At 43.3% G+C, this 26,483-nt stretch overlaps 1 protein-coding gene across 1 annotated transcript in view; it reads left to right on the top strand.

Moving 5' to 3' along the window:
* The window catches only part of CCN4 (cellular communication network factor 4), a 37,737-nt gene extending 11,586 nt beyond the window's left edge, over window positions 1–26,151 (top strand). Inside the window, exons 2-5 of the mRNA XM_075743290.1 lie at window positions 19,038–19,317; window positions 23,005–23,262; window positions 25,043–25,236; window positions 25,774–26,151. Coding sequence (XP_075599405.1) covers window positions 19,038–19,317; window positions 23,005–23,262; window positions 25,043–25,236; window positions 25,774–26,073 — 1,032 coding nt within the window. The 3' untranslated portion in view covers window positions 26,074–26,151. The remainder of the gene's footprint in view (window positions 1–19,037; window positions 19,318–23,004; window positions 23,263–25,042; window positions 25,237–25,773) is intronic.
* Window positions 26,152–26,483: the final 332 nt, after the last annotated feature.

The raw sequence follows: 26,483 nt of genomic DNA, 5'->3' as shown, positions 1-26,483 counted from the left end.
TTTGGGGGCTTTCCATTGCATATTACAACAGGATCTGAGCTTCAAGTGTGTCTGGAATAGTGTTTGTTGTGCAAAGCCCAGGCTGGCTTGAGAGCTGGCTCTGACCTCTTGTGAGCCCCCTCCTTCCCATCGCCTGAATTTGCTTTTTGCTGTTTCTGGGCCAGCTCTTCAGGAACAGCCTCTTCCCCCTGTTCAGGGACTGATCACCACCCTCTCCTCCTTTTTCACAGCACGTGGGGCAAGATGCTGTTTATAGCCATCACTCTGCTGACTGCTGCCCTGTAACAGGTCTTCCTAAAAAAGCAAATGTCCCTTAGAAAAGTCATTTGGATCAGCCCATCTCTCAAGCCTTGCATGGGAGACTTACATGGGTGGTCTTTTCTCCAAGCTCCCCTTGGCTGTCTCTCCCTCCGATCCTGCTGGCTCCGCATCCTTGATGCTTTGCTCAGCTACTGCTATGGACAGCCAAAACGTGGGTGGGAGAACCCATGTTGTTATCCTGTCAGCATGAAGGACACACTGCTTCCTGGGGTTACAGCATGGGGCTGGCCAAGGCAGTTAAACCTAGACTAGTGTCCTAGATGTCCATGCACCCACAGCTTCAGGTGGCCTTCTCTTGATATGGTGCTCCAAAGTAGGAGACGGGCAAATGCCTGCTGCAAAACTGTGTTGCAATGCAACGGCCGTGTGAACTTACATGACGACTTACCAACTTTATCCAAGTCTTGCAAGCCAAATATTCTGGACCAACCACTCCTGATTTTGAGAAAGGGAAAGAATTATGTTCCTAGCCATGAGGTAGCAGCCAAAAGAAGGATCCTTCCCATTCCAGGTCTGTAGCATTTGTAATGTGGTGTTCCATGGAAATCCAGACTAACCCAGACAAGATGTAGAGAAATTGTGCATGACAAGGTAAGGAAACTTGACAACTATGAGACAACATCAAGGTGAATATTTTAAATCTGAATTCAATGTTGTCTTTAAGGAACACTATCAAGTTGCCAAGCTATTAAAAATAAACTTCTCTTAAATTCGGAGCTGCAGAGATCTCAGAGCATCTATGGATGGGAACTTCCACATGAACTCCAGTTCGGTGCTGAAGAAGCACTGTTTTGGAACAAAACCATTCTTTTATTCCCTTCTCATTAATGTAGAATAAAGCAATATGAGATATTTGAATAGTAGTCATTCCGAATGATCTTAATGTTACGAATGTACCTGCTGCCTCCTAGCAGTTGCCCTGGCTTCTCAGCCTCTGCCTGTGGAAAGCCCCAAGTGCTTTTTTGAATCTTTTAATCTCATCATTTTTTGTGGTCACCTCATTTCCTTTTAATGCTATTAAAGCTTAAGTGATGTACACTCCCTACAGTTTTCACTCATTTTTTGCCAAATTGCTACCTATATGGATTATCTGATAGTATTAATATCTACTGCATGAAATGATAGATCAGCATGTACCCTGAATTGGGCAATCACCTGGAGAATCAAAACATAACAGGATATGGATCTAAATCACTCTTAAAGATGAAAAATAAGAAGAAAGTGTAGCAGAGTGAATGTAAAACCCAGGCATCCTCTGCCACTGAAAAAGCAGGCAGTATCCGTTTCCTTCTGGTTTGGGGAGTTAATGGTTGTGGGCTCTGTGAATATGGGGTGTGAGACCCTGGTCCCCCAGGGTCAGCCCTAAACTCCCCTCAGCTACAGTGCAGTTTGTAGCAGCCTTGAAATTATTAGTTGTTGGCTTACCAGATTAATGTATTTGGAGAAAACAAATGTTCCTTCTAATTTTGTCTTGATCTCTTTGTAAAAGGTCTGCTTGCTTGTGTGTTTGTGTTTTGTTTTTTTCCAGTAAAAGAGGCCAAGTAGGAAGGATACCCCAAATGCCATGTGAATAAAAAACTTAGATTTCTTTGTTCACCTTCTCATAAAGCCATATGCATTTCCTGCCTTTTTCTGTTGTTCTGATGGGCTAGAGGGATTTCAGATAAGGAACATGGTCCCAGGCTTACACAGTACATCAACAGATAGTTTCTGTAACAGAAATAGAGGGGGAAAAGAAAAAAAACCCTTGTGTGTTACAATTAAAATGCTGAATTCGACTGTTTTCTTGGAAAGCTAATGGGAGCTCTGTGTAGGGTCAGGAACCTGAGACCAGATTCACACAAGTGTTCTAATATCTCTTTATTTTTCTCTGCTTTGTGTCTGAATCCAAACTGAAACCAATGAGCCTCAGACACTCCTCTGAGGCTGTGAGCTTGGCTGAAGAAATGGAGAAATACAAAATTGAAATTATAACTTCATAGGGTTATTCAGCCAAGGAAAGTAGGGGACAGAGGGGAAAAGTGCCCTGGAGACCAGGCGAAATGTGGGGGGGTATGCTGAGAGATGGATGGTCATGGGAGGTCTGGTCCACAGCGATTTGGCTGCTTCTGGCTCAGCTCGACCTTCGGGCCTGGCAGTCATCCTCAAGCCAGTAAATTCCCATCGTGTGAGACTTCCTTGAACCTTGAATAGGCTTTATATCTTCTTGGTGGCCTGGAAAGTGGATGCAATTGCTGATAAGTGCCGTCCAGCTGCCAGCACACTGGAGCCTGCTCTCTCCCCTCCCTGTTACTGCAGAACTTGCACAGTTGAGGTCTTTCTTTCTTGTATTAAATCTCAACTGTTAATCTCCTTGGTAGATTTGAGGAAGAAAAGGACAAGTTAAAAAATTCACTTCTGCCTCCAGATTCCACTTTCCTGTTGATACAGCTGTGTGTTTCCTACTCGATGGCTCAGTAAACAGACAGTTTAATCCTTCAAATCTCACAGTTGTGTTGCTTCAGCATCCTCATTTTTTCTCCTTAAAGCAAATGTCTGCTCTTGTCTCTGTCCAGAGCAGCCTTTTTTTTTTTTCTTTCTTTCTTCTTTTTTTTTTTTTTTTTTTTTGCACATCCTCACACATTTCACATCCTGTTGTGGTTTACTTTACTAAAAAAGAACAGGATTTCCTCTTGCTTTTGGTGAAAACACTTCTCTCCTTTGCAACCCCCACATTCTGGTATTGTGTTCATGGAGGAGAAAGTAATTATACCCTAAGTTTAATTCACAGTAATTAAAATTCAATCAATAAATTCTCTGGCAAGACCATCAGCAGAAGACTGATGTACCAAAATTCTGTAAACAGAATTTTTATTACATGAGATGAGAAAGTGTCTACTGGTCCTTAGCTTGGGATAAATGACATGCCAAGGGTGTTTCAGCCCTTCATACCAGAACAAAGTCTTCATCACAGCTGTGTTGGTTTTCATTCTGGTGTTGTATGGCTATTTAATTGATGACATTGGTGATATCACACCCATTGGTAGGGACCTGGCTGCATATGATTGTGGCATCCTAAGTGAAACCTGTCTGCCACTGGTATCCAGACTGAGGAATATGCTCGCTGCCAGGTAATTGTTCCTCTTATATGAACAAAATGGAGAAACCTGGTCTTTTTTGCTAAAGTAAATGGGTTGAAGGTGCTCAGCTGTGGTGTCTCCCTGCTTTTGAAGTTCTCCAGACACTTCTGAAAGTCATATTCAGCAAAATTCATATGCTACAAGCTGAATACTGATTTTTCTATAAGTGGATCGAAATTTGTTCTTCCCAGGCACATCACCAGCATAAGCATGGGCCTATAGACCTTTTAGAAGCTCTGGCTTTCCTTACTCTCCCTATCCATACTGAGATCTTCATAGAGAAACTCTCTTGGGTCTCCCTTGCCCTTATTCTCTAGCTGCCATCTCCCTTGACGGCAGCTGCACGTTCCTCCATGGTCTGAGCAGCTCATAATCTTCAGGTTTTGTTTCTTGTAGCAAAAGAAGCGTTACCACCCCTGTTCTGCAGACACAGAGAGGCTAAAAGCTGAGTTCAAATAGCAAAGTCATGCACCAGTCCTTCAGTCTTGAGTTTACCTTCTCTACCTTTATCAGCCCTAATGTTAGGCATTCTATCTAGAGAAGTTATCAGTCTCTTGTGTAGTCAGCGCAATGATCTCCTCCTCTGCTGCCAGCAGAGAGGGGGCCAGGGTTTGCATCCAGCAGCTGCAAGTGCAGCTATTTGCATGGAGAAGCTGAGGAGACCTGGGCCTTTGACACATAATCTCACCAGTGCAAAAGGTCCCCCTGACTCTACTGAGTGTCTTGCAAATGTGGTAGCTGCTTATAACCAAATCTGCAATCTCATACAACACTGGACAGTGAGCTGGTGATTTGCTCAGGGACAGAAGCCATTGTGCATATGCAGTTGATTGTCAGTGGGTTTTATTTGTTGACTAGCTCTAAATTAATTTGACTGTCATCTGACTTTTCATTAGCATCAATATTCTTTTAAGGCATTCATATTTTAGTCATGCTGTTCTGGCTGCCATTTATCCTTTGCAGTGACTATGAGATATGCACACAATGTATCCATATGCAATAACCATGTGGCTATGTCATCTACATTAGAAAGGAACTTCCCTTCTCTTAAGCAATTGCTGCTAAAAGCAAGCTGCTTACATTGGCTTCTTTTAGTAGTCTTATTGGTAACTATGTCTTACTGCATCGGCATCTCCAGGTCCCGATCAAAACTGATTTCCTCCCACTCTCCTCTCCAGCTATGCTCCTAGTTAAACAAAAGTGAATATGTCTTTTTTTTTTTGTAGAATCATAGAATGTCCTGAGTTGGAAGAGACCCATAAGGATCATCAAGTCCAACTCCTGGCTCCACACAGGACCAGCCGAATCAGAGCATATGACTGAAAGCGTTGTCCAGACGCTTCTTGAACTCAGTCAAGCTCGGTGCTGTGACCACTTCCCTGGGGAGCCTGTTCCAGTGCCCGACCACCCTCTCGGTGAAGAACCTTTTCCTGATATCCAACCTAAACCTCCCCCGTCGCAGCTTCATGCCGTTCCCTTGGGTTCTATCACTGGTCACCAGAGGGAGGAGATCAGCACCTGCCCCTTCGCTCCCCCTCGTGAAGAAGCTGTAGGCCGCGATGAGGTCTCCCCTCAGTCTCCGCTTCTCTAGGCTGAACAAACCAAGGGACTTCAGCCTCTCCTCATACGTCTTCCCCTCTAGACCCTTCACCATCTTTGTTGCCCTCCTTTGGACACTCTCCAATAGCTTTATGTCCTTTTTGTACTGTGGTGCCTAAAACTGCACGCAGTACTCGAGGTGAGGCCGCACCAGCGCAGTGTGGAGTGGGACAATCACTCCCCTAGACCGCCTAGGGTGCTTGATGCACCCCAGGATACGGTTGGCCAACTGGCAGCCTGGGCACACTGTTGACTCATGTTCAACTTGCTGTCAACCAAGACCCCCAAGTCCCTTTCAGCATGGCTGGTCTCCAGCGTCTCATCGCCCAGCCAGGGTTGTCCCTTCCCAGGTGCAGAATCCAGCACTTGCCCTTGTTCAGCCTCATGCAGTTGGTGATTGCCCAGTTCTCCAATCTGTCCAGATCTCTCTGCAAGGCCTCTCCACCCTCTTGTGAGAGGACTTTTTTCTTTCTTGCCTTTTCTGGGAGAAGGCTGATCAGATTTCCTCGTGGTTGTGAAAGAACTGAGTAGGTTCTATGTTCACTGAGAAGAAAAAAGTTCTTCACTGAGAAGAAAAATTGACCTCAAATGGCAGTGTATTCCAAAACTTTGTCCTCCTGATAAACTTGTCTTGAAAGCAGCATTTCTTTTCCTTTCTTAAGAAAGAAGTGGAGATTGGTTGGTTTGTTGGTTGGTTGGGCCTGTAGCTCAGGTGAAGTTAATGACAGCATTCAGAAAATTAATAAGAATGTGAAAACACTTCATGCTTCTCCATGTCTTATTAGATGCCCTCTTTGGAATTGCTTTATTACTTTTTCATTTGACTGAAAGCAATGATGGCGTTGATTTCTAACGTGATTGCCAGATAGGTTAGAGTCTCTTACGAAGAACTCATTTATCTCAGATTGGTGCGAGCTTTAAGGGATTAGTTTCATGCTAAATGGTATTCCATTTGCTGACTTCTGATGTCCTTTTGCATATTCCTTAGGCTCAGGTGCTGTGCGGCATTGCACACCTGACTACCACTGAGACTGAGTTGAGCATCTGGGTAAAACTATCACTAGATCTCAGTTTCCCGGATGTCAGAGAAAGAGATTGCTTCGTTCAGCTCTTCTCCTTTTTGTAGACTATAAATTATTCGGGCAGGCTTGCATCTTGTAACAGATCATAAAAAACTCAGCACAGGAGTGTCCTGGATCTGGTACATCTGATGATGAGTACGTTGAATGTACTCAATTTGCAGTCTCCTCCTTTCTGCTTACAAAACCTGTACTCCAATCTACATCAGAGTCTTGACTACCATCTAGAAAAGTTAACAAATTCCCGATTTGTTTACTGGTTTCCTCCATCTGCATAGATTTAGCCCTCATGATCTCCAATATAATCTGTGTTAAGGGTCTCTGTATACATGTTTTGACAAGTAATGTCTCTGATCCACATGTTAAGCTAGAAAATTCCTTCAGTTAAGCTGGGTTTCTTCCAGGGCTTTGGGGCACATAAGCTCAGCAACGCTTGGGACAAGGAGGCCTCTAGCTAATCACCACACTCCTGCTAAATGACCTCACCATAAATTTGGCAAGGTTGTTTGTGCTGATCTTGCTTTAACTTCTAGTGTGAGCTTACAGCAATTCATAATTTCTCTAGCTTATGGGTCACCCTGTTTCTGGCTTGCTGTCTACCTGGTGTGCATGGGTGCAGACTCCCTTCCAGCAATGTTCTGCACATCTGAACTCATCCAGAGCTTGCAGCTACATTTCTATTGAATTTACTGTTTTTATTTAAAAGTCTTCAGCCTTCTTTTGTGTGTGTGTGTGTGTTGTGTGTGTTTTTATTCTGAAGATTGTTGCTTTTTGAGTCAGAAGAAAAAAATGCTCAGAAGTGTGTGCTTAGCATTCTGCTGCTTGGTCCTCTTTTTAGACATTTGCAAAGGACTTCAGAACTCCTTTTTGAGATCCTTTTTGGCACATTCTAAAACATAGTGACAACATGCCTAATTAAATCTGTTGTGAGGATTTTAAGAGACAGGTTTTTGACATTGGTACCCTGTAATATGGCTAAAAGCTTTATATCAGCTTTAGAAAGAAAAGAGATTAGGAAGATAATGTGTCCCCAGGGAATTCAATACTTCAGTTCCTTGAGGAAGTGATTTAAAGTAGCATCTGCTGTGTTGTGTATCATTTTATACCTTCCTTCAGATCCCTGAACCTGAAGTAGATTATTTGGATGTGCATCTGTTCGTGTGAATCAGTTTATAGCACTCAGAGAAATGTAATGGGAATTTTTTCCAGGATTTTGAAAGAGGTAGAAGGGACTTACATATATAGTGAAGACAGAAAACTTGACTCTTGGAAGTAGCGTAGGCCATGGTGCTGTTTCTGTCCTGCTGCCGATGTGACAAGATGCCAGTAGAGTTTGATGGTGGTGGAGGTGGAAGGTGATCAGTTCCCTTTTCCTCTTTGTGACAACATGGGCACGCCGGCTATTTCATGTTCATGGTCCCTTCCCCCCCCGCCCCCCGCTTGAACCATTTCACATGACTTTAACTTGCAGGGAGGTTTTGTGGTTTTACTCCTGACTGTGAGTCTCTTTTGCCTCTGCACGTCCAGTGTGATAACAACACTCATTCACTTTCCATATATCTTAGCACCCCTATGGTCCTGTTTTCAGAGATTTCCAGATGCCTGGCACTTGTTCAGAACATCAGTCCAACCTCTTCCTCTCTGGATGCATCCCATTCTCTTCAACTCCTGTTTTCCGTCCTTAATTTAAATACTACTATTCCTATCTCAGCAAGTTTTTAACACCATAAATACTTCCTTCAAGCCCTTGAGTTTTCTCCTGTCAGACTTTGTACACTGTACCGTCACTGATGAGGAGGGATGCAGCTCTTACCATCTCTTCAGTCTTCCCTATATCTGTCCAAATTAGTATAATACAAACCACTTACCTAATAACACAGATTTTTTTAAAAAATAATGTTATTTTCACATACAGAGGCTAAGGTTCCTTTACACTGCCATAGCCTTATGAAAGCAAGCTAAGCTCTCTGTATTTGCCACAATGTTATCAGTAACTCCATGTCAGCTCTACCAATCACAGAAACTTCTTTTCCACTGTCTGGTACGTTGTATACTCATTTCTACCTGCATGCAGTGAGCACTGATGATTTAGTAAAGTCTTGCACAGATGTTTCTGGGTATGGAAAGTTCAGTGCAATAAGCATTAGTTCGTGATCTTTGAAAGTTTATCTGTTTGTTGTCAGGGGATCTCATGGTGGGTGATGTCAGCTGAATTTTTCACAATACAGACGTGAAAGTATCACAAAGCCTCTGAGTATAGTGATATTATTATACATGTTGAACAAAGGTCACTAGTGGTTCTGGTGGCTATATGAGAGAGGTTCTGTATCTCTCATCATTCACTTGATCTCTAGTTCCTATTGTCTCTGGTTTGAATGGGACTTGGTCTTGGTCAAGGGAGCTCTTATCCAGTGGTGAATCTTGCAGATTCTTCTTCTTCTCACTTTTCTGGTAATACTTTCTCCCCTTTTGGACCAAAAGATATCCTCTAATGTTCTCTCATCATTTGTGAACTCTATATACTGCACCTCTGCTTTGGCTTTTGGCTGGGAAGACGAGTAGGTGTTGGCAGTCCAGGAGAAAGAAAGAAGGGGTCACATTTGATTGCTCCACATCCTCATTGCTAAAGAAGAGAAGCTCTCCCCATGCCCTCAGGCTGTCTCTGTAGTGGGAAGCGAAAGAGAGGATGGAGCCAGAAGTACCTTAGAGCCTGGCTGGGCCATGCGGAGTCATGGAGACCAAGGCACAAGACCTTGCAAGCACAACACAGCAATCACACGGATGGGGTTTGGCATTGCTGGTACTTAGAATTGCGGTATTACCACTATTCTTTTCCACTGCTCAGTGTAAGATCCAATCTGATGACACCCCTCCCCCACTCCGGGTTTCAGTGGCTTCCTGGTTTGGTTTTCTAAAAACAGCCTCAGGAACTAGTCAGACACTGGTTGAACATTTGGATTCCAAGATTCTGTGAAGAAAAGCTGGTTTCTTCACAGAAGTATGGCCAGACTATAACGAAATCAGATAACCAGGCTGTGGCAGACACTGATGTAGATGCCTGTCATGGTTTCACCCCAGCAGGTAACTGAGCCCCACGCAGCTGCTCGCATCCCCAAGGGGATGGGGAGGAGAATGGAAAAACAAACTCATGGGTTGAGATAAAGACAGTTTAATAGGATAACAAAGGAAGAGAATAATAAAAACACTACTACTACTACTGCTACTACTACTAATAATAATAATAAAGTGATGCACATATGCAATTGCTCACCACATGCAGAAAAAAACAAAATCCAATGCCCAGTCTGTTTTCAAGCAGCGATCCCGCCTCCCGGCTAACTTCCCCAGTTATACCCGGAGCATGACGTCCCATGGCAGGGAATATCCCTTGGGCCAGCCTGGGTCAGCTGTCCTGGCTCTGCTCTCCCAGCTCCTTGTGCACCTGGCAGGGTGTGGGAAGCTGAAAAGTCCTTCACTTAGTGTAGACACTACAACTACCCAGCAACAACTAAAACATCAGTGTGTTACCAACATTATTCTCATGCTAAATCCAAAACAGAGCACCATACCAGCTACTAGAAAGAAAATTAACTCTATCATCTCAGCTGAAACCAGGAAAGTGCCTTTGCTGCAAATGTACAAATGCTGCTTTACTGATCTCTCTGCACATACAGAGCTAACTCACTTCAGATGCTACAAGAGGCTTTTGCCATGATTTTGTCTGGCAAAAGGTAAGATAACATATATAATTTCAAGCTGGGTCCTAATGTTCCGTAATTAGACTCTGAATTAGCTTCAGGTCCTCCTAGAATGTGCAAAAGTCTGGCATCTTCTCTTGGCCCTAAGGATGTTGCTGACCTGTATGTCTTCCATCTGCACTCTCTGTCTAACAAACCTCATAAATTAATATAAGCTACAGTTTTCAAAATATGCCATGCTTGGTACAAAAGTATCCTTTCACAATGGCACTCTTTACCTGGAAATGCTGCTGTTTATTCATAGAATCATGGGATGTTTTGGGTTGGAAGGGACCTCAAAGATCCTCTAGTTCCACCCCCCCCCGCCATGGGCAGAGACACCCTCCACTACACCAGGTTGCCCAAAGCCTCATCCAACCTGGCCTTGAACACTTCCAGACAAGTTGTAGGCTCTATCTGTTTTTTACTTAACCATAGGGATGTAGCAATGAAGTCTTACTGCTCATCTTTCATTAAGAGTCCTGAGATGGCTTTGATATAATGATACAAAACTATGTTAAATGGTAGTTATGAGGTTTTTGGATGAATCTATACATGCCATGTGTTCCAAAGGGGGCATTAATGTAGCAGTAGCAGCAGCTTCTTTTTCCTTCAATTATCTTGAAATCTTCCAGCTACAAAACCAGACTTCTGGTACATTTCCTGTTATCAGATAAAATAATCATTAGCTGCCAAACAGCATTTTTGGCTGTGCTTGTGATGTGAGAGGAGATGGACCTGAAAAGTAGAATTCTTTTGTCAGTATTAAATGCACCATTTAACAAAGATTAGTTCTTATTTCTCTGCGCCAGAACCAGACTGTCGGTGGCACCATGCAGGACTGAACTAATGAAGGTATCTTCTTGGTCTTGTGGGTTTATGGGCATATTCCACGTGTGGTCTTGGGGAGGTATGCAATCACAGGCTGCCAGAAACGCTGGTTGTCAGTGCCCTCTGGAGGTCTTGAATCAAACAGCTGAGGATGGAGAATTCAGAGCCTCGCCAGGTGACCTGTCCCAGTGTTGTACCACTCTCCTAGTGAAGAAGTTGCCTTCCTGGTGTTCGGACTAAATCTCCCCAACTACATTTTGTGGCTGCTGCCCATTAGTCTGCTAACACTGGGAAGAGCAGACTAGTACTAGATCAACCGTTAGGCTCTTTGGCAGACTACTGAAGCCCAGCTCCTACAGCATCTTGTCCTGAGTATGACCTTTAGGTCTCTGACCATCTAGGTCGCCCTCCTCTGGACTGCCAATTCCTTGACATTCCATTTAAAGTGAGGGCTCAAAACTGTATTCCAGGCAGTGAATTAACCTATTGAGATCTCATCAAGACCAGATTCTTTCATATGTTCCAACTAAATAAATTGTTAAACACTGGCAAAATGAGAGCAATTAACTAGCCCTTAGTATGGACATGATCCTGTGCAACCTGCTCTAGGCGATCCTGCTTTAGCAAGGGCATTGGACTAGATGATCTCCAGAGCTCCCTTCCAACCCCTACCAATCTGTGAATCTGTGATTCTGTGATGGATTTCAAAGAGGAAGACACTTTGGCAGTTGGAAAATATAGTGACCAACTTGGAAAGCCAAAGTTTTAGGGGGAAACAGCAGTGGAAAATTGACATGGGAGGAAAATTGCTATTTAAAGGAAACAGGGATGCATAACTTCATCAGTTCATTAGCAATTGTAGGGAAGCACAGATATTAGGTCAAGCAAACTGTTTCAGATTTGAGAATTTAAATAACAATTAAAATTTTAAATGAAAAGTTGTTTTAAGTCAAAATGTTCTGCATTGGAATAGAAATAGAAAATTGTTGATACTTGAAAATGCAGATTTCTATTTTGAACACCAAAATGACTTTTAAAAATGCCACAAAACCTGTGCTGTTCTTGCTATGGGAAAAAAAATAATAGGTGGAGGTTCTTAATTTTACTTACTTTATTTTTTTTGCCCAGTTTGGGACAGAATGTCCCAAGGGGTAAGAGGACAGAAGGCGTCTTCCCTTTGATTTCAAGGCCACAGCTGAAATGCAGGAGATATAAGCAAATGCAAAACATGGCTAATTGCAAAATAAAACCTCTGCCAAAGCAGTCTGCTCTTGTCTGCGATCGGGAACTGTGATACTGCTTTTGTTACTCAGCTCGTGGCTCGTATGTCAACATCTTGTTCTGTACAGTTTTAGGATGGTTTGTAACCCTGTGACCTTGCATGGTCCAAATGCACTCTCATTTGTTCTGTTCTCCATTTTCCTATAATTGAAGTCTGTTAACTTGTCCCTTCTGGAGACTTTTCTCCATTGCTTCTCCAGATGTTCCCTGTCACTTTTCAAACTCTAGTTCAAGCTAGTTTTCACTGGATGAGCTCATTAGCTGCACAAGCCGAACATGTGCAGTGCAAGACATTAAAATGTTCTTAGAGCACAGAAACTATGCCGTTCAATATCCCAATTAGTGGAGTCTGCGGTAGCAGTGTCAGTCTGTTAATGATGTCCAAACATTTTTAGGTCACTCTATTCTAAGCAAGTGCTACTCTTACTGGGACAACATTTATAAAACATCAGGTTGCTTTCTAACAGGGAAGTTCTTTCCTTCCATGGAAAAATGTGAAGAAAATGTGAGGCCACACTGAGTTTGCCAGTATAAGCAATATTTTGGCAAAGACATGAATGTATGTAATCTTTACTCTGTAATTGTCTAAACTGAGTTAGAAAAGACTATTCCAAACATCTGCCTACATTCTTCCCACAGACATATTTCCCAAAATAATGTTATGGGAAGTTGATTGTTTATCACTCACAGATCCACAGAAATGCTAATGGTTAACTCACTGTGGATATTTTATTTTTGTAGGCTATTGAATGTTATGCTTCATGCAGAACGTTCCTTTGTGCTCAGCCTACAGTGCACAGCAAGAATAAATCCAGCTGGCACCTGACATCTATAAAACTGTCTTATATTTTCTGGGTTCAGAGTCTGTTATTTTACAATATGTTCTGAAGATATCATGTCTGGGATCAATTTTAATGAGGTATCTAGAAGATCATGTGTGCTCTGGGGAAACTGGGCCCTGTATAATCGTATTTTCCTCTTACGTTACATGTCCTGCGGAATCTGATTTATATTTCTGTCCTGATGCTGCCTCGCTTGTCACTAGTATTACCTTGTGATAGTTTACGAGCATTCATGGGGACTTAGGGATTTGTAGGAAGAGTATAACAGTGAGGAAGTCCTGATGGTACTGCGATTACTGCTGATCTTGCTGTAAGAACTGGTTCTTTGTTGACCCATCTGGTTTGGGTGTAATAATAATGCAAATATTCAGCAATATTCAACTCAGAAGTTCCAGCTGAGCAAGATCAAGAAACAAACTTCTACCTTCAGGGCCTGGTTTAAGCCCGCTGATATAAGCCAGAACTTGTTTTTCATTGCTAATGTGCCCATCTCTCTGACATGCATTATGAGTTGTTAACTTCTGTCTGTTCTGGGATGAAACTAAGAAATCTCTATGCTTGCCCAGAGATGCAACCGAGGGATGGAAGGGTATGTGGCTTTATTTAATAGATTATTTATGTTTCATTTTGTCTTCTCGCTCTTAGTTCTTTATTAAGCTCCAGCCACTTTGTTCCCCTGGGAACTGTGCTCCATCAGGTCAGTATTAGGATGTTTGCAACTCTGCGAATGTGGATGCGAGTCTCCTGGGGTGCTTCTAAACATTATTTTAGTTTGTGAGAACATTTAGGGCGGTACATGGTGTTGGAGTTGGCTGTACAGGCGTTTCTGCTTGTGCTGTCTAAATAGTTCAGCCGGTAGGTGGAACCAGGAGAAAGCAGATGTGATGCCTGGCAGAGGGACCGTACAAACGCACAACCCATTCCTGGGAGATGCAGCCCTAAGTGTCCGCTTAAAGTTGTGTTTTAAATTCAGTGTCTCTGCTTAGGACAGTCCAACCGGAAAATCTGGAGTTATTTGTAAGCAGCGACAGGCTGATGCTGTCAGGCCTTGGTGCCTGAGCTCCCACCGGGAAGGATGTTTGGGTCAGTCTGCAAATCAGCTGATTTGATCACGTAATAGTGAGGAGGACATTTTAATAAATATTTCCTCGCTGATAATCTGGATCAAGTTGGATCCCTCCATCAATGACATCTGGCATTTGCTCAGAAAGGCAGTATCAGAAATGTAGGTTAAAAATATCCCTTTAATGTGTTCTGCTGTAGGAAATTAAAAATCCATCCAACAGCATGTGCCCAGCAAAACACAGCTTGCGTCCTTCTTTTAGAGCAAATTACCACCAAGGAGAAAACAGCAGGAGGTGATATGGTACTATGGTTTGAGCAGACCTCTGCCTGCCAACTTCTCATACCCCTTTCCCCAGTTCTGCCAGTAGCCAGAGGAATTGAATTTAGAAGTTGCCATCCTTTCTGGACTTTTTCCCATCAGTAAAGAGGAGGGCAAGAACATGGGTAACTTCTCCCCGCCTTCGCCCGGCTCATCGTCATGAGAAAAACATCTGACAGGAAAAAGGTTTTAACAGCAAGATCTCTCACCACTGAAGCAGTGAAATAAATACACATGAATATGTTTTTAAACACCTATAAAAACTAGAAGCAAAGGAATATATAGCAATACATCTAGGGCTTTGCTGTTTAAAAGCAAAGCTGGAGGTTTCCTCATGCTTTATGTGGAAGTGCTGCTGTTTATCTGGCTGCCTTGCAATTTGGACTGTATACACTCATTTCAAGCTGTAGTTTGGTCTTTCCAGTTTTCAAAACTAAACTAAACTTACAATTACAGTATTTTCCAACAAATTGAAAATATATTTTGCCAGTAGGTGGAACATGCTGTTAAAATGTTGCTATCCATTTCGTGTCTTTGAGAATTGAATAGTAAAACTCATGGCTACTAACAATACTGAGTTTCTGGCCATAGCAGGCAGTGAGGCCTTTTTTTTATTTTCTCCTTCTCTCCTCCTGAATGTGAGCACAGAAATTAGCTGCAGATTGTTGCTAGCGACATATTATTCTTTGCAGATGCAAAAAGAAAGTAATGTTGGAGCTTGCCAAGCATAAATCAGGAACGATTTTAATAGATAGCTGTTGGCCATGGCAGGGTGAGAAAGGCTTGATCTTGATTTAAAGAGAATGGGCTTGTATCTCCAAAAGCAGCATAATTAGAGCTCATGAATAACTTGGGGTGTAATGTTTTGTCCTTAGCATCCAAGATAACAAATCTGCAGACCCCAAGTTTGAAGAGTAATTATACAAAACAAGTTAATTACCAGTACCTGGAAAAATTAATTTCCCAACAGACACATTCTTTTATCTTCCTGACATTTTAAAATAAACTCCAATCCCCAGCACTGTGCTTTTTGGTGTTAAGTTTCTCTTCACTTTCATTTTGAATTTCTTACAAAGCCATTGTCTTCCTATACATTGTATTGACCCTAAAGGCATGATTCCTGAAACCTTAACTTACATAAGGGTTTTGTTGGGTTGGTTGGTTTTTACTATTCAGGGATGGCCAATGATGAAGGCCCTTAGAGTGTAATTTCCTGTTGATAGCACCTGTGGAAAGAGTTCTTTTTATTGTGGTATTTACAAAGCATTATTACTCACGATAACTTAACCATCATGCCTATTAATAAGAAAGTGTTTATATCCCAGAATGTTCTGGGACACTCAAGTAGTAGGGCTGTTTTTCCAAAGGGATTTAGATATTCCAGTGATGACAGCTGACCATGGAAAAGGAAAAGCCAAGAATTTTATAAATCTACAGAATTTTTTCTCCTGTAGCAAAGCTCTGAGTGGCTTAGGAGGGGAGAGGAGGAGGGACTGGAAGCTGTACAGGTTGTGCACTTGTTCTAGTGTCAGTGGACAACAGTTTCCACTTGAAGGAAGAATTTTTTTATGAGGGTGGTGAAACACTGGAACAGATTGTCCAGAGAGGTGGTAGATGCCTCATCCTTGGAAATATTCAAGGTCGGGCTGGATGAGGCTCTGAGCAACCTGATCCAGTTGAAGATGTCCCTGCTGATTGTAAGGAGGTTTGACTAGATGACCTTTAAAGGCCCCTTCAGGCTTTAGACCGAGAAGAAGGGCTATTAAATAATTTACTCTAAATTCTTGTCTATCACAAGCCACTGAATGGCTCCCAGCTACCCAGTCCTTTACAAAAATTCAGCCGCAGTCTTTCACATATTAACTAAAAACAGGATCAGAGGGTTTATTGGTTCCTCTTCGCTACGTGTGCTGTTTCACAGACACTTTTATGTATACACAGGGTAGAAGCTGTTTGCTTGCTCATGTTGACAATAGAAACAAGGGACTGTGAAGGGATTTACTTACAGGGTTGGGCCATGGCAATGGGCTCTTTAAATAAGTGTGTGACTTTTGTCTGCTTATCTGGATTTAACTATTAAGCATTTTTTTACCGACCAGCAACAAAGTAAATAGGTTTATTGCACTTGAAGAGGCCTCTCTTCTCAAGTGATAGATTATTGCACCTACTCAAATTATTGTGAGCGGAATGAAAAATACTATTAAAAGGCCAGGGCTTTTCATTGATCTGAATGTCCCTCTTTTAACAATTTTGGCAGCATCAAGGAGCCTTAAAGTGGAAGTAAATTATATTGGTATGTTTTAGTTTAAATATGAGTTTAAGTGTGATTTTAAGCCAACTTTAAGGCCAACTGTTTGAAAAGGGGGCCTTAATGGAATTGGGAATTATGCCCAGAGCAAACACATTGCCTATTTGGCAGTGATTAGCAGTGTGCTAACAATTTAATGCTTTAAATACAGGGTAACTAATTACTAGATACTTAAATACACCTTCAGGTACAGCAGTAGCAGGTTTAGAAATGTACTTTAACAGAATTTGAGCCTGCCAGCAAGGAAGCTGTAGAAGACAGTAAAAGGGCTTTGCAGAGGTGTCCTGATGGATAGCTCATCGGCTGTGGGTTCACAATTCTTGAGGGGGCTTTTCCCCACAAAGCCTCGGGTTGGGGCATTTTCTTCATGGAGAGGTGGTGGAAATCTTTTTGTTTGAGACATCTGAAACTGTAAAGAGGGCAAAACACTGTGGAATATATAGTGCAGTGCAAGGTAGCCAGGAATGGATGGGATGGTCTTAGTAATTTCTAAGCCTTGACTTTCCTTGTTGTCTGAACTTTGTGGGGTTACACACTCGTTCTTTGCATCCCTCACATCTTGACATGGCAAAGGGCTTCTGGACCATATATGCCCAGGCAGGGTCATGTTCTGGCTGCTGTTGATAGCCTGTAAATAACCCCATTTGCTTCTGTGCCTGAGCTACTGTGCCCTGCTTGACCTCCATGTGCAGCTCGGGTTTTCTGTGCAGCGATCCTTGTAGAAAAGGCACATCTTTGCTTTGTCACTGGGCCGATTTGCACCCTTCTTGCACCACAAGCGTGGCTGGTGCTGTTAAATGCCATCCGGAGTTTGCTCTGCAGGCACTGGAGAGTACAGAAGGCAATGAATTTCTGCCATCTGTGGGTTTTGCTATCAGCTAAGGCACTCCATTATCTCAGTAATAGTGACCTGAATATGTCTACTGGAGTAGCATCACTGTGTTACATGAAATCCTTTTTCTACCTTGCTTTACCCTGATCAGATTTTTTAATCTGATTATCAGATTTTTAATTAATTTGTGGTTTTGTTTTTTCTTATTTGACAAGGAAATTGAGATCAGGAAATGGAAACTTGGCGCTATCCTCCCCGTAAAAGTTTTCCTTCCTTGCTCACCATGCTGGCAAATATTTGTGCATGGCTAATGTGAGAAACACTAACATTATGAAGCTTCATTTACGCTCATCTGATTTATAGGTCCCATAGTGACTCCATGTAGAACACAAGCATGTGCCAAAAGGCATAGATGGAAAATCACTGCAGAAATATCCCAATTGTTTGATTGTGTGGGCCAGGACAACATGATGGGAACTACAGTGTGAGACCTGGAAGAGCCCAGCACAGACAGACCTAAGAGCCTACTACTTTAGGATTCACAGAGAGCATTTCTGCTGATTTGGTAGTCTGGACACTGCAAAGGAGGGATAAGAGTGTTTGTCAGAGTGCTTAGTGGAAATGCATGACTTCTTTATTTTTACATTTATTATTATTATTATTATTATTATTATTACTATTATTTTATTTTTTAAAAAATATAGCCATAGTGTAGCTTCATTGCTTAGGACTGGGACTCTGTCAGAGAGCTGAACTGTGCGTGTGTTGTGTTACAGGGGTGGAGACAAGCAAAGCATTTTTCAGACAGAGGTGGGTGAACTTGTGCATCAAGACATTCATAGACAATTAAGCAGATTTTGGTTTCAGAGGTTTTCTTTTCCTGTCTCTGACCTCAAATCTATTCAAGTCAAAGGACTGGGACAGTGTAAGGCGGCAGTTGTTGTGGTATTAGTGGTATTGCAAGAAGAGATGAAATGGCCAAGACATCCTCAGGAGGTCGGTGGTGGAGTGCTAAGCCTGTGGGTTTCAGATCATTCTCACAACACAGAGGTTCATGACTGGGTGTCTGTGAAGGTGGTGGGCTCACAGGCCTGCTCCCGATCCCCTCATGGATTTATGGGATTCCATGTTTTGGCTCCAAGACCCACACAAATGTCAATAAATCTGAGGAAGACGAGGCCAAACAGGGCCACATGACGTGCTTTCACACTGCGACATGTTGACCTTTATTTTGCTCGGTGACCTGAAGGGCAGCTGCTGCTGCCTGAGGAAGCCTTTCAGTAGCCAAGAGCCATCTTTCAATGAACAGGCACAACATCTATGGGGTGGAAAAATCCTCTGCTAGAGCCAAGCACCACAGGGTGACACAGACTGGAGACATGGCACAGCTTCTTCTCATGAAGAAGGGATCTTGACATGTGTGCCTCTGTTCCTGTGTGGGGAGAGACGTCTGTGTAGAGAGGAGAGGTCTGGAAAAGGTGGAGTACCAGCAGGCTGGGTGCTAGTCCAAGCTGCAGAGCATTTGTCCTCGGCTGGTATCTGAAGGGGTTTACAAGAGAGCGGTGACTGCTCCCTTTCCATGGCTCTTTGACATTTATTCTTTGGTTTCCTTACAGTCTTTTTAGACCTGAGGGGATTTTTATTGAGGATTCACAGCCCCCCTTTCTCCGGAACGCTCTCCTAGCTGTGTTTCTGTGTTTGTAGGCCATTGCCCAGACGTCCACCACCATGACCCCCACCGTCCCTGCCGCGACAGAGGCCTACACGCGGACTCAGTACTGTAAGTGGCCATGCGAGTGTCCGAAGTCCCCACCTCGGTGCCCGGTAGGCGTCAGCCTGGTCACAGACGGCTGCGACTGCTGCAAGACGTGTGCCAAGCAGCGTGGAGAAAGTTGCACTGAGGCCGACACCTGTGATTTCCACAGGGGCTTGTACTGTGACTACAGCGGAGACAGACCTAGGTACGAAATAGGAGTATGTGCACGTAAGTGATGTACATATATTTTTGATTTAGATATACATTGGCAGCTCCCCTTGGTCTGAGCAATGGCTGAGATTTATCTCATTAGATACCTGACTGTACGCTCATCAGCTGCGCCATTCATCATCTTCCATTTCCTTGTAGCTGTCCTCATTCTCAGGGCAGTTGGCTGGATGAGAAATGACATCTGAATTCTTGCTCTTTGAGTTGGCTGCAGCCAAGAGCAAGGAGCAACCAGAATTTAAGGTCTTCAGATTTGCAAGTAGATGATGCTGTACTCCCTGTAACAGGAGGAGGTGCTGTACTGGGTTGGGGATGAAGGAAGGATAGGTACGCAGCTGGCTTTAAAGAGAAGTAATAAAAAACCATGACATTAAGGAGATGCTTCTGGTTTATATAGAATAGAATAGAATAGAATAGAATAGAATAGAATAGAATAGAATAGAATAGAATAGAATAGAATAGAATAGAATAGAATAGAATAGAATAGAATAGAATAGAATAGTGGCTCCCTAGGAACAACAGCACATGGTATCCTGTCAAGAGGGTCAGGGATGAGTCATCTCCTAGCAAAGTTTCTCAGTGACAAATTGAGGTCTGAGCCTTAATCTTAAAAGGGTTTCAGTCATGTTAGCTGCCATGGAGCAGAAGAGGTTCTTCCTGCCTGTCACAACAAACTCTTTGTGGGATAATTCATGTGACTGGAACTTTTTTATTCAAGAAGCAGAGGAGAAAGAAATGAGGCAGTGTTTTGTGTGTCAAGGATACGTTCACTTGTTCTGAGATCCAGAGCACAGGGGGAATCTGATCCACTGATAAATGATTGGAAATCACTACTCTGGGAATGATTAAAAGGGAAAGAATCATGGGTACAACCACACAGATAGCTGATCAGAGGGGAAGCTGACTGTTTAGCACGTTATTAGAACATATTGGTCATGGCTTTAGATTTATAAACAGGAAAAAGCCATTTTGAGGGAGGGTCTTCTAGGCTGGAATATAACCATGAATAGAAAATGTAAAGGTGGAAGTAAACCTGGAAGAGAGCTGATTGCGAGACGAATAGGTAGAATAACTGATCCACAGGAAGGAGAAAAGATTGCAAACAGTGGACTTCAGTAAACTTAGAAAATCAGCAGAAGTTTCACAAGGGGCAAGTCTGAGGAGTAAAGAGGTTCAGGGTAGCTGGCAGTTCCTCACAGAAATGATACTAGGGGTTGCTGTTCCTCAGCAGGACAGGAAGTGTAGTAAGAAATGAACTTGGCTTTGCATTAGCTCAGCCACGAAAAACAAGCATGCAGAAAGTGCAGTCTAACCAGATTTTTGTAGGATATGGGCAAAATAACAAAAGAAGGTATGTGCAAAGAGCCGCAAGCTTAAACTGATTTTCAAGATTAGAAAAGATCCAAGGTTAATAAAAGGATATGAGATCATTCAAATGTATTGTCTGGTGTGCGTGTAGCATTCGTGGGAGGTTTGTAAAAACAGGCTAGAAAAACATCTGTCAAGAACGACGTTGCAGCTGGCCCTGCCTTGGGAGAGGAAAACAAGCTGCATGCTCTCTCAAAGCTACCTCACCCTTCCTAGATCTCTTTAAAGACCTTCACATTGCTCCATGTTTATTTATTTAAATGCTTGCTTGCTTAGTTGGATTTTTTTTGTTTGTTTTTGTAGACCTCCCATATATCGCAGGCATTTGGTATGCCTGTGGCAACAGCACTGTGATGCAGGAGGATTGATCCACAGCTTCCCCAGCCAGGGCTGGAAGGATTCCCAATCCAATGCACTTGCACATCCCTACTGCCATGACAATATATCCCCTATTATGTGACATTTGTGGTTGTATGGTGAGGGGCATTGTGGCGTGCACAGCTGAGGGACGTGAGGGTCTTTCCATGGTTAGGAAGTGGGGTGGCTTATCTCTGGCTGCCATAGAAAGCTGTGGTCTTCCCCTTGCTTTCAGCATCCAGGTAGATGTACATGACAGGATCTGCTGACGTGTTCATTCTCGTGCACTAGGTCATACATCACTCCACCACTGTCCTGACCGCAGGGTGTGCGAAGGGACTCCTCCACTGGGTGTTGGGGACTAACTGCTGTGAGGAGTTTGCTTTGCAGATGGAAGACAAAAGTTAGGTCTAGAGACTCCAGTGCATGCAGGACTACAGAAACAATATAATTTGTGGAACATAAAGATCCCGAAAGAGCTAGGAACTGGTGCTGGGAAACGGAATATGGTAAAACTATGGGAAATTCAGTCTGTATCTGGACTGGCATGCTGAGGTGTGTCCCAGGATCACCCGGACATCAGACAGGAGCCCGCTGGGAGTCACTACAGTTCTCCTTTTGTGGTTTGCTTTTCCCCACGCCGAAGCAGAGACAGCAAGGTGCTGAGCACACGCCTGAGGTGGTAGTGGGGGGATGTTCTCATGATTAATTTCTTGATGCATGAGACCTCAAGGAGGTTGAGTTAGCACAGTCCAGGAGGGATATGCTGGTAGCAAAACACCAGGAAATACAGCATTTTCTTGAACTGTCATAATCCGTGTGCACATCTAGAAGTTTAACTGAATTCTCAACTCTGGCTCCAGCACTGAGTGGTCTCTTCAATACAAGGGCTTAAGCATTATTAAAAGCGGAGCTGAGCATGAACTGGAAGCTGAATCTGTGCTTCGAATTCCAACAAGTCTCATTCTTGTGCAGAAAAAGGGATTTTTCAGTTGATGGTTTCATTCCACCCATTCTAAAAATAGGAAGCCTTCGCAGAATTTTAATCCAGCATTTCAATTTGTATTGGCCCTGAAGCAGTCACATTGCAGTTCCATGTCAAACCAGACTTAAACTTAAGCGACCTGATCGGTGAGCGCACACTGCCTCCGTGTGACCAAACAGGAAACTGAAGTTTGAATTTGTTAGAAGATTTCTGCCACTGGTTCCAAATAACTGTCCATAACTTCGAAACAACAACAACTACTTTATACAAATTGTGTCTTGTTTCCTGAATCAATGTGATTCCTGTTCATGGGCAATCAAAAAAGCTTGATTTTTTTTATTTTATTTTAAAATGTACGTAAAATACTAATTTTCATGGTTTTATAATGAGTTACTTCATTTTCCAAGAAAACTGTTCTGTGATAAACTGGGTGGGATCTAGTTGCCTAAATATAGGAATGCAGCACCCTTTTTGGTGCTCCTTTGCTGCCTCAGCTGTCCTTCCCCTTCTGCTTCAGAAGGGTACAGGTGTCATGCAGAGCTGTGTCATATTTGCAACTCCATGTAGACCTCTCATATGTCCCTGAAAACCTCAAATTTCACTCAATGACTCTTTTAATTACTTTTATTGATCCTGCTATGAATAACTTTTATCAGCATGCCATGAAATGATTTTTTAAGTGAGCATTTATGTATAAAGCTCGTTTTATTTTCTAACTTCTTTTTTCCATAAAGCATTAAAAGATTCTTTTTTTTTTTTTTTTTTTTTCTGTGATTCAGAATAAAAAGAGTTTTCTAAATGGTGTGATCACATCTGGCTCAGCATCATGCTGAATACATGGCCCCGCACCACTGCCGTGTCTCCACGTTGGCTCCATTAGCCCACGGAGAAGCTTGGTAAAGAAACACATCAGCGCTGTTTGTTGCCAGCGTTATTTTAACAGTGCTCTGTGTGTCTTTCTTTTTCTTTCCTTTCAGAGATTGTTGGTGTAGGATGTGTCCTAAATGGAGTCAGGTATAACAATGGGGACACATTTCAGCCCAACTGCAAATACAACTGCACGTGCATTAACGGGGCCGTGGGCTGTATTCCCATGTGCACAAACTCACGTCCTCCCCTTGTCTGGTGCCCAAACCCAAAGCTGATTAAGATGGCAGGGAAGTGCTGTGAGCAGTGGATTTGTGATGACTCCAAGAAAATCAGGAAGACATCTCCACGCCACATCTCCTCTGCAGGTATGGTGGGAGTGAGGTGGACCTCTCCATCATCAGGGGATTGAAGTGAGAGGCTCTGCAACCAAAGTATCAGCTTGTACTGCCAGACCGGGCAGGCAACTAGTCTTTGTGTGAGCGAGGTACAGAAAGAGACCCTTCTACAGCATGTAGTGAAGGACAGGACATGCAAACACCCCTGGTGTGCTCGAACTTCTTAGCAGCAATATGAGATTCATCAAACATGACTGTGTGACAAAGCCCCTTTTGAAGCACACATCTGCTGGCATTTTGAAGATGTCGCAAGTCCTTTTTACTTCAAATTATTATTTTTATTTTTCTTCAGTCTGGGCCCTCTGGAAAATAGAATGGGCTCAGTTTAATGTGGGACTAAGGCTTTCTGTCTGGGTTATATTGCTTTAGGAGCATGAGTTGAAAGCCCCTGTATCTTAGTAGTCCCAAACTTAGAAAACACCTCGAAAAGTTATTGCAGTAGAAGTTTCACTACCAATTTTAAAATTGGACTAAATTATCTTTGTGTTAGTACAGCTTTTTAGCAATTCTGGACTGATAACATTATTGAACTACCTATTTTATATATCACATAAGGTATCTTCTTTCCTCACACTCACATTCATAGTGGGGATCATATAGCCCACTGCAGAGAGGTGGTACCATTTGCCTCAAACATGGTCCCAAATGCTTAAGATGGGCTTACTTTTCCATATGTCATAAATTTATCCTCATAACACCCTGTGATGCAATGTAGTGATATTAGCCACATTAGCTTCACGTTATAGACTACCTCACAAAAGCAGAGTTCAAGAAGACATACCATGCTTGCTGTAAGCCAGGATTTTGGTTCCTTGATGGTAGGGTTTTTCCCAATCCTTGGTCTGTATTTTTGTTGCACAAAACAAAGCCTCAGTCTCCATTTTTTGGGTTAAACCCATTGGAGTTTAGCCCTCACTTCTGTCCCAGGTAGCTCTGAACTGTGATGTAGGTCCAAATTCAAAACATCTACTACTGAAACTGGCCTTATGTCTTCATGGCCTGTGTCCCAAAACAGGCATAACGCAGCTATCCTTGCCTGTCTTTTCTAAGCAGAAGCCTTATAGACGTGAGACTAGCATTTATTAGTTTTAATATAGTGAGCAAGCTCAAGGCAGCAGAGCTTCTATCAGAGTTTTGCCTGTGGGCTGCATTGTGAGCTGCAGACCAGCGGGGACTTTGGCCTAGGCTGTGAAAGAACCTGAACTGGGGCTGCCAGATGCTGTCAAAACAGAGCCCACCCTTTCTTCAAGTGGCTGCCGAGCTCCCTGAGAGCTTTTCAAGCTGCTCTTCCTCCCAGTGAAAGGCTGTGGCTGCTTCCCAAGCCCCTCAGCCATCCAGCAAAGACTGCCGACCAGTTTCTGCTGCAGGGAAACAATTGAATGGGCTCAGAAATAAACCTTCATGGGGAGATCAGATCTCATCCCTTTGCTGCACCGGCTGGCACAGGCTTCTGTAATTAACTGTTTGTATTGTGGCAGCACTTGGGGGTCCCAGACAAGGACCCCCTTGTGCGAGGCTGTGAAGGGAAATAAAGAAATGAGCCCTGGCCCCAAGCGCTTGCAGCGCTGGAGGGTCTGACACAAGTAGGTCAGCAGCAAAGGGAGGAGGAGGTTCACAGGAATGCTGAGCCACTTCGCTGTGATTTAATTATTTGGGTTAGTGGCCTGAATGTGTAATGAGCCACGGAGAGGGTGTTTAATATGGAAAGCTTCCCCAGCTGAATAACGTGGGGTTAATCTGGTCTCTGCAGCGTACGAGGGAGAGGATGAAGCCTGGCAGAAGAACTGCATCGTGCACACCTCGCCCTGGAGTCCCTGCTCAAAGACCTGCGGGCTGGGCATCTCCACCAGGATTTCCAACGACAACGACCAGTGCCGGCTCCTGAAGGAAAACCGCCTGTGCAACATGCGGCCCTGCGAGGTGGACATAACCAAGCACATTAAGGTGGGGACTGTTTCTCCGTGTGCCCCTTGAGCTCTGTCGGGACATGGGGGTCAGCCTTTGTTTGGCAGTGTTCAGGCCTCTGGGGGCTGCACTTCTGATCTTGGAGGCTGTTAGAGAGTACCTACGGACTCACTGTGCTGCAGAGAGGTCAGAAATGTGTCCTCCCTGTGTTTCCACATCTCGGTATGAAAACCTGCCCCTGAGAGCTTTAATTCCAGCCAAAAGGTCCTCGCAAGGAAAGGCAAGCCAAGTCCACTGTGCTTGCCACTGGTTTGGACAGACCTGTGACTCAGCTAGTGGAAAAGTGATGCTGCACTGCTGGGCAGGGCTATGAACTGTATTTTGCAACTATCCTACTTGCAGCTTCTGGCTTCATATGTCTAAACATATAAATCTGTCACACCTTCTGGATCAATGCTGTAAAATGCTTCCTAATGGCTTCAAAACCCTTTAAGTATCAGGAAGGTTGTTTGCACATACTCCCTGTGTCAGCAATGAATATTAACCTGTCTCCTTTTCTGTTCTTCTCTGATTTAGCCTGGGAAGAAGTGCTTGGCTGTCTACAGGGGCAATGAACCAATGAACTACACCATCTCAGGATGTGTGAGCAAAAGTCAATATAGACCCAAATACTGCGGCGTCTGCACAGACAACAGGTGCTGCACACCCTACAAGTCCAAGACTATTGAAGTGAGGTTTGAGTGCCCAGATGGGACTGAGTTTTCCTGGAAAATCATGTGGATCAATGCTTGTTTTTGCAACCTGAACTGCAAGAACCCCAATGACATCTTTGCTGACTTGGCTCATTACCACGATTACTCTGAGATTGCTAATTAAATTGGCTGAATGCTGGAATTGACCCATTGCTCTGATTTTACAGAGGTTTTAAAATAAAAAGGAGAATCTTTCATCCACTGCCAATGTACAATTTGTTTTTTCCTGAGTAGGGATGTTAAATCTTGTTGTTTTGCCACACTGTTTTCGGAGAGGCCTTGAACAAGCAAGATTTTCAACTCTAATAGACCTCCATCTGTTAATGGCAGCCAGAAATGCCTCTATGCACAGATTCCATGATTTAAATGGCAATCCTGTTGGCACTGGCATTTATTAGGCCAGCAGTTTAATTGCCCAAAGGAAAGAATACTACACTAGTAGCACTAGTAGTAGTACCAACAACAGTGAGTTGTTGGTACAGCCCCCATGCACCATGGCACGTTTGCTGTTGCTTCACTTGGGAGAGCTGAGCA

This window comes from Balearica regulorum, chromosome 2, assembly GCF_011004875.1.
Source record: "Balearica regulorum gibbericeps isolate bBalReg1 chromosome 2, bBalReg1.pri, whole genome shotgun sequence".
Taxonomy (NCBI): Eukaryota; Metazoa; Chordata; class Aves; order Gruiformes; family Gruidae; genus Balearica; species Balearica regulorum.
Note: the sequence above shows the minus strand (reverse complement) of the source record. Positions and strands in the feature narration are given on the sequence as shown.